The 15,928-nt window shown below is 39.2% G+C and overlaps 1 protein-coding gene across 5 annotated transcripts in view; it reads right to left on the bottom strand.

Moving 5' to 3' along the window:
* Nucleotides 1-1,973: 1,973 nt before the first annotated feature.
* HMG20A (high mobility group 20A) overlaps nt 1,974-15,928 on the bottom strand; it is a 48,425-nt gene continuing 34,470 nt past the window's right edge. For all 5 annotated transcript variants that reach the window (XM_075714291.1, XM_075714290.1, XM_075714293.1 and 2 more), the window contains 5 exons: nt 15,576-15,607; nt 9,184-9,259; nt 8,105-8,320; nt 7,308-7,451; nt 1,974-4,910 (listed from right to left, as the gene is read on the bottom strand). In XM_075714291.1, the coding sequence (XP_075570406.1) occupies nt 7,315-7,451; nt 8,105-8,320; nt 9,184-9,259; nt 15,576-15,607 (461 nt within the window). In that variant the 3' untranslated portion in view covers nt 1,974-4,910; nt 7,308-7,314. The remainder of the gene's footprint in view (nt 4,911-7,307; nt 7,452-8,104; nt 8,321-9,183; nt 9,260-15,575; nt 15,608-15,928) is intronic.

Raw genomic sequence — 15,928 nt, 5'->3', positions numbered from 1 at the left:
TAGCCCTTTGGTCAGTTTGGATCAACTATTCTGGCTGTGCCCCCTCCCAGTTTCTTGTGCACCTGGCAGAGCACGGGAAGCTGAAAAGTCCTTGACTAGCATAAGCAGTACTTAGCAACAACTAAAACATCAGTGTGTTATCAACATTCTTCTCCTACTAAATCCAAAACACAGCACTGTGCCAGCTACTAGGAAGAAAATTAACTCTATCCCAGCTGAAACCAGGACATTAATATAAGCCATAAATCAGTTCATATAAATGCCATTACTTGTAGTACATACTGGATGTGGATACTTTACCACATACCAAAATGGTACAATACACAGAAAATTTTGCAATTAAGATGGCAAATCATGAATATATTAAAAAAAGTGAAAGTTAAAAAAATCTCAGTAATATGAGCAATGAGGAAGAAAGAAGCAGCAAAACTATTCATGGTTCACAAGCAGAAAAATTCTATGGTAGAAGTAGAGGATAGGCCTGAGTCTACTCTGAAGGAATCAACTGAACTGAAGCAAAAAAAAAGTTTAAAAAAAGACCTCATTTCAGATTCCAAACACATTACCAACAGGAACCTGCCTGAGGAAAGAAGGGATCTCTTCCTCTTAGAAGAACCAAAAGCCCTCAAATCCCCCTAACTTCCCTTAAATGATTATTAATCATTGGTCCAATTGACCAGCAGCAGAGTAAACAGAGGGTAACAAACAGAAAAAAAACCAGCAGAAATATTACACTACACTGTCTTAAATTGAGCATGATTGACAACCATCTGTTCCTGATGCCACGTACAGCACCACAGGTTAGAAAGGAACTAGATCTTTGTCTTATAATGAACTGACTGCTGCTTTGCTCTTACTTTTTTCCTCCAGGTGTGCACCTGTTTTGCTATTACCTTCTCCAACTCTGGACTAGCCAGTATCACATGGCAGCTATTCTCCTATAGGAGATTTCCCTAGATTCCTTCAATTTTTTATATCTTTGTCATTTCATAATTGGTGAAGACAATTGGTCTTAAAAGATCTTTAAAATCATCCAGTCCAACCTAAAACTAACACTAACCTAACACTACTAAGTCCACCACTAAACCAATTAAGTAGTAATTTCATGTTTCCTGGCTTGGTAGCTGGATTATTTCTTAATGAAAGTAAAAACTAGGAATCACTAAGGTTGGAAAGGACCTCTAAGATCATCAGTCCAACCATCAACCCAACACCACCATGCCTACTAAACCATGTCCCAAAGTGCCACGTCTACCCCTTTTTTGAACACTTCCAGGGATGGTGACTCCACCACCTCTCTGGGCAGCCTGTTCCAATGCTTGACTACCCTTTCTGTGAAGAATATTTTCCTAATATCCAATCTAAACCTCCCCTGGCGCAGCTTGAGGCCATTTCCTCAAGATAGCAGACAGTATCTGAACCAAGCCTCTTGGTATACAGAAAGACCAGGCATTAATTTGGCAATCAAAATAATGAGATGTGACCACAAAAGTCACATAAAGACATGGTTGCTTACAGCACTGTGACCTCAGAAAGAGCATCAGTGCAGGCAGAAGTCATCTAAACTCCTCCAAAGAGGATCTACACCCAAAGTACAAATTTCATGAGGCTACAGTTTGGCTCCATACTTGGCAAGCAGAAGGGAAGATACATGATAAAAATCTAGTAGGGAAAAGAAAACCAAGTGGGGGGCAATAGGTATGATACAGAAGGTTTTTGTAGGAAGATAAAATAAATATGGTGGTGGGAAATTAGGTAGGACAAAGGAAGACAAGGATGTCAAAAAAGGGCTGAAGGAAAGAGACTCACAACATTTTAAAAGTTACTCAAGTTGGGGAACAAAGATGACAGGAAGGGCCCTGATAACAATTAGGTATAACCAAAGATCTCTGAAGTTTTCATCACTACAAATAATAACTACTTCCTTTGGCTTTTTCAGAAGGAGATACACTTAGGATGGAGCGGAGGGTTGGGGCACATTATTTCCTTTCAGAGGTTAACATGGAGTTGCCAAAATCTCTCAGACTAGACAGCAACGCTAGTAATAGTTCTTTCATGAAAATGCAGTTAAAATTGAATCAGAATGGATTCAGTGTTGAACAATTTTAATGAAGCAAGTGTCAAACAAGCACATCAACTTCTTAAAAACAAAGGAACTCCGAAGTTTAATTACAAAAACAATGTACAGAAAACTTGGCATCTCAACAATTCCAAACACATTAATCCAGCAAATGGATTCTGTTTTCATACATTTCTCTTAACATTTCTCTAAGTGACAAAAGCATTTCATCCTGCTCTTCTCCTTGACACTCACCTCATTTTTTTTTTTTTTATCAGCCAACATTGAAAAGTGTGAACTGAAGTGACACTCAGAAAACACTGGAAAGACAAAATCCATTTTTAAGGGTTAATCAATGTAAATAAGAAGCTTCTTAATGAGACAAAACATCATCTGTCACATCATTGGTGAGCAAGAACTTATTCTTCCCCCAGATGCTTTAAGATGGGTATACCACCTCCTCTCTTTCCTTGCAGGAAAGAGCAAAAGATTTGTTAGCCCCCAGCTAATAATATCACCTTAAATTTCCTGTCCCGTAACACTCTCATGCTACTCAACAGAATGATGTATTAGCAGTATGCCACGAGCTGATAGCTGCATTGAATTTACGTAAGCAGGGGCAGCCTGCAGCCACCCATACCTTATTTACAGTATGTGTATGTCACTGTGGAACTGCATCTTACTATCATATTACATAGCAATTTCTGGAGTCTTCATGGGATACAACTCCAGGTATTAGGTAAGATGCCACAGACTGAACTTTAGAATTTTGTAAATCAACTTTTGGCTATGCAGTGCATTTTGGCCACTTCAATAAAAGTCAAATATCAAGTCAAATCCTAAAAAACAAGATACGCACAGGAGATGAAGGTATTGGTGCTTCTTCTGAAGACATTATTAACCTGTAGGATTTTTTCCCCACACAATATTTGTTATAAAATCCACTAAAAAAGTTCATGCCAACATCAGTTGGTCTCATCCATGTTAAGGAAAATGAAGGTCAATGCAGCAAATTGAGGTTCCTTTTTGTGAAGTCTTGAAAATGAGACTGAGGACAAGAGAAAGGAGTTTCCTCCCTGAAGGAAGACTTGAATTTACATGGAAATCCTTGCTGCTTGGCTACAGCAATAAGCCCATGAGTAAGAGGAGAGCTGACATACAAGGTGTTGACCTGGAGATGGCTTCAGGCAAGCATGAAGTCCATGTGTACAGCGTGGGAAAAGAAGAAACTGCTTTTTAATCTTCAAATACTTACATTACAGATACATTAAAGTGATGCTGACTGCAATGCACTCTAGTAATGAAAGCAATCTCCAATTCATAATAGGGAAATCTTAAAGATTTCTTAAGGAGGAGCAAGGAGATTGTCATGTGGAAGAAAGAGCATTTCAACCACTACCATAAAACCCAGAGATGTCCAACAAGTGCTCAGCCAAAGTCTGAATTAACAATTTGACAGGAACCAAAGGGCAGCAAATCATTTGCATAAGTTAGTGCAGACAGTAGGTGCCTTCATCTTTGACAGGAGGTGCAGCGTAGCTCAGCAAGATTACAGACTCTAGCATGCAGAGTTCTACTTGATGTAAGTGAAAGGCCATTTAGGTCACACTGGAACATAATACACTGAATGCTATAGGCTCCACAGGCTATACTTTAACTATACAAAAAGTGAAAGCACTTACGTGCTGTAATGTAAAATTCTGTGGGTTGCTCTGTGGACCTAGCAGCTAATAACCTTCTCTGCTCTAATAATTCATGCAAAAATACATGTGCTGCTTCCAGGCTTATTGCTTCCCAGCACTGTGATTTCAGGAGGGCAGAAAAAAAATGCATTCCCCCTGCCCATTTCTCTTTTTATAGAATACCTCTCTCACCATGAGATCATTCTCTCAAAAACAAGGCAGTAACATTAAATTAGACTGAGCAACGTACCAGAGGAAGGGCCAGCTTTGTGGTTTTAGTCTAAAATGGAGATTCCTATTTTCCCTGCTGAGAAGGACTAACGTTTCACTTTCTATCTTGATTACCACTGACCTTTGCGGTAGTAAAATGCTCCAGCAAACATTTTCAAGAGATAACAGGAGACCTTCATAGAAGAGCAGGATGCTATGTACAAGAGAGGTGCTTGAAGAGAAGAGGGAGAGAGGAAGTCTGTCTCATAGTAGAATCAAGTCACAAAGCATCAACCACAGCCAGTCTCTAGCAGGGAGCAAACTCACATTGTACAAGTTGCAGGCTAACACAAAAAAACAGGATTCTGCTTAAGAAAAGCTTATATAAACATAGCAGGCAGGGTAGGACAAGACAGGGCACCAAGGAAGACCACCTGTTATAGCAGAGAACACAAACGCTGCTATCCAGTACTGCAAGTAACAGATAACAAGATCAAAAGAAGAAAACTAAAATGGAGGAAGGTAATCCCACAAGATAAACATGAAAACAAAATAAAAGACACTAGAAGACATTAGGCAATATAACACATCAAAGTTATTACTACAACACGTAGGTTGACTTCATTTCACAAACTGCGAGATTTCATCTCCATAGTCAGCCAGTCCACGGAACGTATGCACCCTCACACCCAGCAAAATTAATAAGAAACTGAAGATTGCACAGAAGTTGCATGCTCTTAAATGTTTACACAGAGGACAGTTCCAAATGTTTAGCAGGTGGTGTCCGTGGCTTCTTAAGACCTTTTAATGCATTGATCTGTTTGTCTCACTGACAAACCACAAAGGCAGGGACCAGGACAAACCTGCAATTCTGCCTCCCACCCCTAGTCTTTCCCTCATGGCTTCTTATTCCACACTGGCCAAAAAAAATTTTGTAAAGCATCCCTGGGTCACGAGACCTGCAGACGAAACAGAAAAATAAGTGTTAGAAGACTACAATCTGCCGAGACTAAATAGGCACCGTGACATTATTTTTTGGATGATTTATCTGAAAACACAATATTAAGAAGTATAGCAAAGAAGCCTATAGAGACAGAACTGTAACTGTATTCCATCCAAAGAACAGAGTGCTAAATAACAAAAAAACCTTCCTCTTCTCCCCTATATACTGTTCACACAGAGAAGTCCTCTTTACCATGCAGTACAGAAAACCAAAAACATTCACTAGTATAGCCAAATAGACACTAAATACAACATACTAAGACACCAAAAACACCCCAGTTCTGTGAAGGACAGTGGTTTTCAAGAGTATCATCATAAATAGATTTTTCTATTAAATTGATTTGTAATAGTCTGTTTGAGGTTGAGACACATTTGGTTGATAGAGATTACATTTAGGAGAATAAATATATTTCATATGCATGTTAACAAAGGGATGGTGATGATGACAGTTTGCTGATACAGTTTATCAAATGCTAGCCAAACCTTTCTATCCAAAGCTTCCCTCTTTCCTAGGGAAGCTCTATTTTTTTTTCTAGGTTTACATCCAGTAAAGCCCAACCTTCTCCCCTCTAGGATTTTGTCACAAACTATAATCATTGCCAAGTGAATGTCAATGTAATTAATAGCCCTATGAATTACTTGATCATTATATCCAGTTACATGCATGTCTTTGTATAATGAAACTAGGTGATGATTAATCATGTTTTTAATTGCCTCACACTGTTTTGCTGCTGAAAAGAGGGAAGGTATTGGTGGGAGGGGAAAGAAGGGAACGGAGTCCTATTTTTCAACTATAAAGTGGAAGGAAGAAGAATTTTAAAGCAAGAATTATTTTTTCCAAACCAATTATTGCTGAATCCAGTTTATCCAAGAAAAAAATATTTATGTTTTTAGGAACACAGAAATTGTCCATCATTTAGGAAATATGAATCTGCCTGACACGAGAACCAAAGTCTAGATTTTAGTAGCCTTGAGATACGATTTTTCTGGCAAGGTGCTTAAAGGACAAACATCTGTTTCAGGGCCTGGCATGCCCTTCTAGTAACTGATTGATGAGTAACTGCTTTCCCTCTTATACATTCTGTAAAACCTCCCCATCCCCCAATTCTTTCTGAGCTTGAGCGCTAATTGAAAACAGTATACAAAAATGAGGAGGTTGATGAGCTACTGAAAAATCCCAGACCTGGATCGACAAGCTGTTCCCTTCATAAATAGCAGCAGTAAAGGCACTTCTTTATTCTGCTGGGAGCTCAGTCATCTCTTAGAACTATAGTCTGTTCCATCTGGCTACCCTCTGGAAGGACAATGATCTTTTAGCTTAAGCCTCACTATAATGGGGAACGTGTAATTAACTGTTCTACAAGTATCACAAAAGGTCAGAATCTGAAAGGATGAAAAGCCCTGTCTTCATATTTGCAGATGGCACAATGAAGCTTTATTTGCATTTCTAAAAATTATTCAAGACATGTACAGTAGATCTCTACACAATAAATGCCTAAAGAATGCAGGTATGTACATAGCTAAAACAGAAGTAGGCAAACTTCTAATGGCTGCCTAGTGCTGTGCATCATGGGGGAAATGGGGGAGTAAGTGGTGTGGGAAATGCAAAGCACAGTAATGCAGAAAGACTGGTATTTTTTTGTTGATTTGTTTTTTCTACTCAGTTGCCTATTAGTTTTCTAAGCTGTTAAACAGAAGCAAAAATACAGAATCATGAGCTCAGTAATAATCTATGCATAAGCCACATGATCATTAGAGTCTCAGCAAATGCTACATACAGCCTGACCAACATGTCAGTGCTTCATTGACATATAAACCTTCAAAACCAGACCAGCTTGACTACAGGTACTACAGAGCAGGTAGCTGTAGGGTATTTTCAGTTTATAACAGAGTTGAGTTCACCTGTAACCTCTTGAGACAAGTAAAATTTCACTGTGACCATCAGATTCTACAATTAATGCAGAATTTTTCAGATTTACTTCACTCAAGAAAGGAACCTTCTTCTGAATTAGTGACCCTGTTACTAAAACATAAATCATTTTTCTTTCTTTTTTTACACCATTCTGTCAGTATTCTTATTCACCTTACACAAATACAATGAATAATAGGACAATCAGCTATTTATGTTTTTATACAAAAGACCTTGGAACTAAGGGGAATTTCAGAACCCTTTAATGCTGTTGCATATTTTCAACCCCTTTTGGCCTTCGTTAAGCGAACCTGCTCCCGTGGCTCTGAGGAAGAAAACTTTTTGATTGTACAATATGGTGATCAGCACAAGAATCAGTGTCAGAACAAGTGCCAGAGGTACAGAGTAGATGCCAAACAAAAGCAGCCTAAGAGTGAGCACTTACCCAGTCACTAGCGTTCAAGTCTGTTTACCACATCTCGGACTGTGGCTATGAGGTTTTCATTCTCCTGTGGGTTAGCCATAATAATACTGTGCAGCCTATTCATGTAGGAATCAATAGTTTCCATCGTGGGTGTTTCCCCGCTACCTATAGTAAAATGAGCCACAGAATATTTAGATGACTGCAGCAATTCCAAAGAGTTAAGACTATGCAAAGGGCAATTTGTGCCAACATGCAAACTGCTATAGGAGGTGATTTTGCCATGCACCACCTCTTGTGACAGATTCTGTAAAACAATGTCCTCCTAAGTGCACAAAGTGAGTAGTTCCAAGAGTATCAGAACTAATGAAGCATGGGTTTTCTTTGATTTGGGTCTCATAGTTGATTATAATAAACTCTTTCAGCTGGGCATTTATAGGATCTAAGTGGATTCCCTGGCATCGGACAATACAGATGCAGTCTTTCTTTTAATCAAGGCACTTGCAGGTCCTGTCTTCTCTATTTAGTAATATTTTCACAAAACAAGCAAAGGAGAGCAAGGAGTGAATATGTGTCTCACTTTATTAGGAAGAGTAAAAGTAGTAAGAAAAAAATGCCATGCTGAAATAAAGCACTGACACTAAACCTTCCCCTGCATGCCTTTTAAGATTTCATTATCTAATACAACAAAAGCTCAGAAACAGACAAGACCATAGAACTACAAGAGCAGGACACATGTTGTAAATTCACAATGTCATATAAACATCAGAAGTTCAATTTAACATGTCAGACAGTCATAAGTGGAAAAAAAAAAGTCTTACCTGGTAGTGGGACTCCAGCAAAGCTGGTTGTGAGTGCTTGGCGTAAGGTCTCTAGATGCTGTTGCAGCACTGTGTTGCGGCTCCGCTCTTGTATCACATCCACCTCCAATTTCTCCACTGCAGTACGCATACTCTCAACATGTTTCTGCAGAGCAGCATTCCTCTCCTCAAACTCCATGTTGGATTTACGCAGCTGCCGCAGCTCAGCTTCACGTGCTGTGAATATCAATCCATTCCCATGTAGTCAAAAAACTGTATCTATGATTGGTAGGCAATGAAGCAGAATGTTCTAGAGTGCTCAACTGACAATTACAAATGGTGCAGTTTTGGTTTATAGATGAAAAAGCATCATATCATGGGATCCCGACAGTGCCTACAGTAGTACTTAAATAGACTTAATTTCTAGATAGACAAATTAGAAGACATTCAAAGCATCAGAATGGAAATGAATAGGGGAATTGATTAGGAAGGAAGACTACAAGACTGATTTCAAATGCATTCAGTACAACACAGCTTAGCAGCAGTGGTTAAGAGGCCTACAGACAAGATACGAGTTACAAAAATACATTTCTGTTGATCATCAGGAAAAGTATCTGAATCTGAAGTCTGTTCAGTCAAAAAAGTCTCCAGGAGATCTGCAAAAAATACTGAACTCTTGGGACATGCAGCTATGAAAACCAAACAGAGTAACAGAAAATGTATCAGTGGAATCTTCCACATATCCAGAGGAAAAAAATAAGACTGCTAACTAGCCTGAATCATCATCATGCTATATCTTCGGTATTTCTTTATCCTACAGAACAGCAGGTCCAGCTTGGACTGGCTGGAATAACAGCAAGTGGAGCTTAAACATCAGAAACATTCTCCAAAAAGGATAGTTTTGGAAGACAAAGCCAGGAAAAACTGCTGTTGCAGTCACTGTGTTCATACAGAGGTAAGGTAATATCAGAAACACTGATCAACTATACCCAAGTCATTATCTGAGCTGAGATGGGAGAATGCCAGGACCCTTCAGCTGGACAGCACCTGGCAAACACTTTGGAAAAGCAAAAAGCGGGCCCTGCAAAAGTTTAACTTACCTTTACTATGATTCAGGAACTCTTCGGTGAAGATTGGGATATCAAAAACAGATCTCTCCTTTGTATCTACTTCTTTCTACAAAATAAGGAGTAATACTGTTTGTTTTCAGGAATTCATGAAATTGTTTTGATCAAGAAAACAGAAAGAGAAGGGAGACCAAAAATGGAGGCAGATAAAGAGCTGGATGGATGGAAGACAATTCCAGTTCCTACCAAGAATGGCCAAAGGGTAGGTCTCAGCTTTTTAAGATATAGGTTTAATAAAGGCCAAATACCATTATCAATAAATATCATGTAACATACTAAAATATACCCTTTCACCCTAATGACATTACACATCAGAATCATTCAGTTTTAAAATCATCTGAATTCATTTATATTTTCCACTGGAAAGAATTCCACCATCAACCAACCGACACATTCTGAAATAGTCTATACAGGACTATCAACAAACAGGAGATAAAGCAAGCAAAATGCACAGTAAGTTTCATGGTTCTTTGTCTTTCACTACCAAAGCAAAAAAGAAAACAGCCAGGAAAAAGAACAGCTAAAGGAAGAATAAGCAATTTTTCCACAGTGTACCAATTCTGCATGTCTGTTTCAAACTGGAAGATATGGGCATTTTGGCTCCAAAAGAGATGGGAGCAGCACAGTGCTTCAAGCAAGCCACATTTTTTTGAAACATTTAGATGGATGCTGCCACTACTGAAAAGAAAGTGTATAAACAAAATTTGTAAGAGGAGTCTGTGGGGAAAACCTGCTTACAGAATATGTAGTATCTTGGAAAGATAAAGGTGAATATGTATATGCATATTTTGCTGTTAGAAAGCAGTCATTCACCCTGGCCATGGCAGGTATGTGTTACTGGAAGGGCTTCAAGGAACTGGACTGTTGTCTCCTGCATACTGCAAAACCAAACACTGCAAAATTTTTTCACTTTAAGACAAAAGAGAAGCTTGTCATCTTAAGATAAAGCCTGTAGTCAAGGGTTTCCTGTCAACTTTCAGGTCTCTTCACCTAATTTCTGATAAAGTTGGTGAATTCAACTATGTGACCTTGCGGCTATTAAAATCTAAGAAAGCATTTCAGGTGCAGAAGATTTGATACCAATTTATGGTTTGTGACTATAATAGGCTTTCTTTAAAAAAAAAAAAACACAAATCCTTTTAAATCAGGAAATGCTCTGTAACTTAGTTAAAAAACCTAAAAAACTTAAATTGATTCAGGGAAAAAAACCTACCATAATATACTTCAGTCACCATTTGTGCACGTCAAAATCAATGGGAATTAATGCTTGCTTTAAAGCCTGCATTGTTACTGACAAAGCCAATGCAAATTTGGTTTAATAAACTGCAGCAACTACAATCAACCTGTTGCTTAATATAAAAACAAAGTTAAGCATGAGAGAATGTCTATAGAGAACAAAAGCTTTTCAAACCTCTCAAACACCACAGTTAATAATGTACCACAAACTCATCCTCAAAAATTATGTAATGTCAAACATGATTTAGCACCCAGAAGAAAACGTAAATGTTTAACAGCTGATAAGGGAATTCTGGCACCTAAGCTCAGAGTATCATATTGGTGTCTGCCATATAAAGGGGTTAGATGCACTGAGCTGAATGCCATTTGGCAGTCAACCAAGATAGACAAGACTAGATGGAACTTCAGATACCCTGTCGTTATCTGAGGAGACCATCAAGTAAAAAGTAAGCTGAGTTTTATTCTCTAGTAGAATTACAGCTGGGAAACTCTGTATTTGCGGAATGAGAACTCAAAGCTCCCTTGGCCTGAATCACCTGAAGGTGCACTAGAAACAGGCGGGACAAGAGGGGTGGGGAAGAAAACTTCCCAGCTCTGAGACACACAGTAGGGTGTCACTAGGGGTTCATGATCACATGCGCTCTTCAGTGAAGTTTTGACACTTGCTACTATAGGGAAAAAGTCTCAAGAGTATGCACTTAGAAACGAGAAGTCATGTACAGAAGTGTGCATAATGCATTCATTTTGTCTGAACACTCGCTAGATGGCTAGGAATTAATTTCACCCCAAAATCTAGGATCTCAACATTAATATGCACTAAGAAATGTTGGCAGTTATGAAGTCTGGTTAAAACACACTTATAGGACATCCATCTTAAGATGTTCTAATTCACACTTACTATTGCTACCTGTGTGCAAAGAGGCACTGGCTTGGATCATCGCTGGCTCCTAGACAATAGATGTTGGAGGAGAGGGTACTGTGAAGAGGAAAGGGTATTCTATGTGCAGCCCTAGCGTACAGGATCTTCAGGTAAAACCAAAAAAATAAAGTGATTAGGTGAAACTGTTCAGCTTCTGAAAGGCAACCAAGAAATTCTACTAAACCAAAGAGTGATAATGAAAACCATCAGCACTCTTCCATTACAGAATACATTACCTAGCATGTACAAGATCCTTGAGAACTCTGAAGTACTTAAGCCACTCTGAGGTTCACTCAGTATTAAAATCATAAGGTTTTGATTACCTCCCATTGAAACGGCCCAGTCTGTTCAGGCTGCATATCATTTTGTCACCCCTCAAATCAAAAGAGAACCAAAACTACTGTTTCTATCATTTGCCTTAAATAAGACTGAGATGCTTCCAGAGTGTCAACAAATACCATTCTCATCTGCTTGTTAAAACTGAGGTTGATATCTTTGGAGGTTCCAGAACAAATCAGACTTAAAGTTCCTAGAGACATGGTAGAGAGAAAGCTGAGAATTTTTTTGGGGGGGTGCTGGGGGGGGGAGGGATGTGGGGGGATAGTGCTAAGCTCATCCTTCTTTGTACAGTCAGGTGCAGACAATGTAAGGAACAGATATAATAAATACACTACTTCATAAAAAATTGTTCTCAAAGTAGATGGTTTTCTTTTTGTGTGCTCATACTACGGCAGCCATTTCCCTGTCTTCAAAGGTTGCAGATACTAGGAGGCAATGCCTGTTCTTCCTGACATATCTGTATAAATCTTTGAAATCTTGCCAGTAAGATGTTGTGTAACTGACTGCCTGAAGCTAGACCTACTCTGAATCAAACAGCTTGAGGAATGAAGGAATAACGTAACAATGGAGAACAATTAACAATGGTTTGGTCACTGCTGATGACAATAGTTCTAGTGTATGTTGCTATATGTCATATTTACGAAACTAGGATTTGGAGGAAGAAAAATGTTCTATTTCATGCCCACAGATGAGCTCATTGAGACAGTGTCTCCATGTTTTTCATGGCTACATCACCTATTAAAAGTTTCCTCTAACCCTTCCAAGCCTCATCCTTTTGTTATTTTTTTATTATAATTAGTATTTGAATTGGTCATTGCAATACTTTTTGGGTCATCTCTATGTACAATATTTAAAATTACTTCAACAGTTATTCACAGAAACTAGGGAAGCTCGTGGCTCATGGCCTAGGCAGGTGTACTCTTCGCTAGGTAAAAAACTGGCTGGATGGCTGAGCCCAGAGAGCTGTGGTGAATGGAGTTAAATCCAGTTGGTGACCAGTCACAAGCAGTGTTCCCCAGGGATCAGTTTTGGGGCCAGTCTTGTTTAATATCTTTATCAACCATCTGGATGAGGGGATTGAGTGCGCCCTCAGTAAGTTTGCAGATGACACCAAACTGGGTGGGAGTGTTGATCTGCTGGAGGGTACGAAGGCTCTGCAGAGGGATCTGGACAGGCTGGATCGATGGGCCGAGGCCAACTGGATGAGGTTCAACAAGGCCAAGTGCCAGGTCCTGCACTTGGGTCACAACAACCCCATGCAACACTACAGGCTTGGGGAAGAGGGGCTGGAAAGCTGCCTGGCCAAAAAGGACCTGGGGGTGTTGGTAGACAGCCGGCTGAACATGAGCCAGCAGTGTGCCCAGGTGGCCAAGAAGGCCAACAGCATCCTGGCTTGTATCAGGAATGGTGCGGCCAGCAGGAGCAGGGAGGTGATCGTCCCCCTGTACTCAGCACTGGTGAGGCCGCACCTGGAATACTGTGTCCAGTTTTGGGCCCCTCACTACAAGCAGGACATGGAGGTGCTGGAGCATGTCCAGAGAAGGGCAACGAAGCTGGTGAAGGGTCTGGAGCACAGGCCTTATGAGGAGCGGCTGAGGGAACTGGGATTGTTTAGTCTAGAGAAGAGGAGGCTGAGGGGAGACCTTATTGCTCTCTACAACTACCTGAAAGGAGGTTGTAGTGAGGTGGGTGTTGGTCTCTTCTCCCAAGTAGTTAGCGACAGGACAAGAGGAGATGGGCTCAAGCTGCATCAGGGGAGGTTTAGATTGGATATTAGGAAAACTTTCTTCACGGAAAGAGTAGTCAAGCATTGGAACAGGCTGCCCAGAGAGGTGGTGGAGTCATCATCCCTGGAAGTGTTCAAAAAAGGGGTAGATGTGGCACTTGGGGACATGGTTTAGTAGGCGTGGTGTTGGGTTGACGGTTGGACTGATGATCTTAGAGGTCCTTTCCAACCTTAATGATTCTGTTCTAGTTTTACTTTCATTAAGAAATAATCCAGCCACCAAGCCAGGAAACATGAAATAAATTATTACTATACCCTTAACTGGTTTAGTGGTAGACTTGGTAGTGTTAGGCTAATGGTTGGACTTGATGATCTTAAAGGTCTTTTCCAACCTAAATGATTCTATGATTTTATACTCTCTCAAGAAATAAGTTAATCAGATCGTACCTACTAATCACAAACACAATAATAATAGTCAATGTGGATAAGAGAAAGCAGCAAGACAACAAAAAGCTTTAGTCTTGCTTCTCGTAACAGCTTGAGTATATTCTTCTAAAAGCAATCTAAATCTTTTCTGCTTGTTCCTTGCCTGTGCAGGATTATAATATAATAATACTTTACTCCCTTGCAGAAAAGATGTGAAAGCATATCAGGTGGTAAACATGTGGAATTTTATAATACAAAGGTGAAAAATGCTAAGCAGCTGAAGGTGGAGACTTTCAGAAGAGGATGCCTGCCTAACATGGTGCTAACTCAACTATGCAATAACTATCTGATGAAGCTTAAAAGCCTCACAGGGTACAGAGGATTCCTTTTTAACTGCATTTATGATGTGAGATTTCAGCAATGATAGCTTGAGTTACAAGGAGAGGTAAGACTCTGAATTTTTAGTTTGCCACCTGTATAATTTAAAGGTTATGTAAATGTCATAGTCAACCTAGAACTTGAAGCTTTCAGTAATCTGTTTTTGTACAATTAAAGACAGACTTAGATTCAGTGACTATAAACTCAGAAATCCTGGGGACCATGTACTTCTAAAGATTAATCTTACTGCAAGTACTTCCTTTAAGAGTTAATAAAAGGGCATATTGAAAACATGCTACCAAAGCATTTTCCTGCAAGCGAAACTTATTTTCCTTAAAGTAGACAAGACCAGTAGTTGCCCCTCAGCAGTGCACAGCCTTGTCACTATTGTAACGAACACATTAAAAAGCAACTCAATTGCTTTCCCAAGGCAAAAAAAACTCACAAAGAAAAACAGATCTTTCAGAAAGGCCTATTGCTTACAAGTAAAGAGGCTGTGTATAAACAAGATTTTTCATTGCTTTTTGTTTGCAATTTATTGGTAACCATAAAAGAAGCTCTGTGGCCCTAGGTAATACAACTGGAGAAAGTTTCAGCACTTCAAGGGAGGAGATACCATAGTCAGAAGGATGCACAAGATTTGTGACATGTCTCATCAACTAAAGCATAGGTATCTTATCTCCAGACATTATTACTCTTTTCCAATATTTACATATGCAAAGGGGAAGGGGGGACAGGAGGAGGTTTAAGCCAGATATCTCCCAATGATTTGGTTACTTTACCCATTTTCTTCTCAAGAAAGCCACGAGCATTCATGTTGCTGCAGAAAATCAGTACCTCAAAAAACCAACCTAAAGGTGCTAACTCGGAAGGTTTATCTAGGTCTTGAGCTATTTCTAAATTTTACCTCAACGTTTACTTACCAAATAATAATTGAAATTCTCTGCTTTGAAAAATTTCAAAGTAAAAATTTTGCATGTTGAACCTCTAACACGCCAGATACTTAAAGGCTCATTTATACTGACTTGCTCCCATTGAATTATTTAACATTACAAAACAGATCTATGTTTTAAGTGTACCCTACACTCCCACTTCATCTTAGATCATTTGTACCTGCCCAAGACTTACTAAATTTAGTTTTCATCATACTAATACAAGCATAAGAGTACTCGGTTGTTTCTAACTTTTGATCAAAAACTGTATAGGAAGAGGAAGCATTCATACTCTAAACCTCTGATTCGGGTCTTCAACTGGCATAAACTGGTTTTTATTGACTTCACTAGATACTTTTGTCATCTGAAAATCTACCCACTGATGTAAGGGTAGAATGAAGAGGTTTACCTCATGCTCATGGGCTGGCTGTCTTGCTCCATCTGAAAAAGAAAAAACAAACAAGAAATCCCCCAAAATACACAAGATTTGAGAAAACAAGAACCAAAGAATTAAAGTAGTTACACAACCATAATTACACAACAGTTACAGACGGAAAACTTGTGCAGCTTTCCTAATAAGTCACATAAAAGCTAAATCTAACTGATGCTTTTGATGCACATCCTCCAATACAATCTAGATACAGTTAAATTTACATAAACCTAATCATTTTACACACAGCTGATGCAAACGCCATAGAAAGAACACATACTCACTTTTTAACAAGCCTTTAAATCAAAGGCTTTAAATGAGTGTCAGGCTAC

Source organism: Pelecanus crispus, chromosome 7 (assembly GCF_030463565.1).
Source record: "Pelecanus crispus isolate bPelCri1 chromosome 7, bPelCri1.pri, whole genome shotgun sequence".
Classification (NCBI taxonomy): Eukaryota; Metazoa; Chordata; class Aves; order Pelecaniformes; family Pelecanidae; genus Pelecanus; species Pelecanus crispus.
This window is presented reverse-complemented; position numbering and strand designations above follow the sequence as displayed.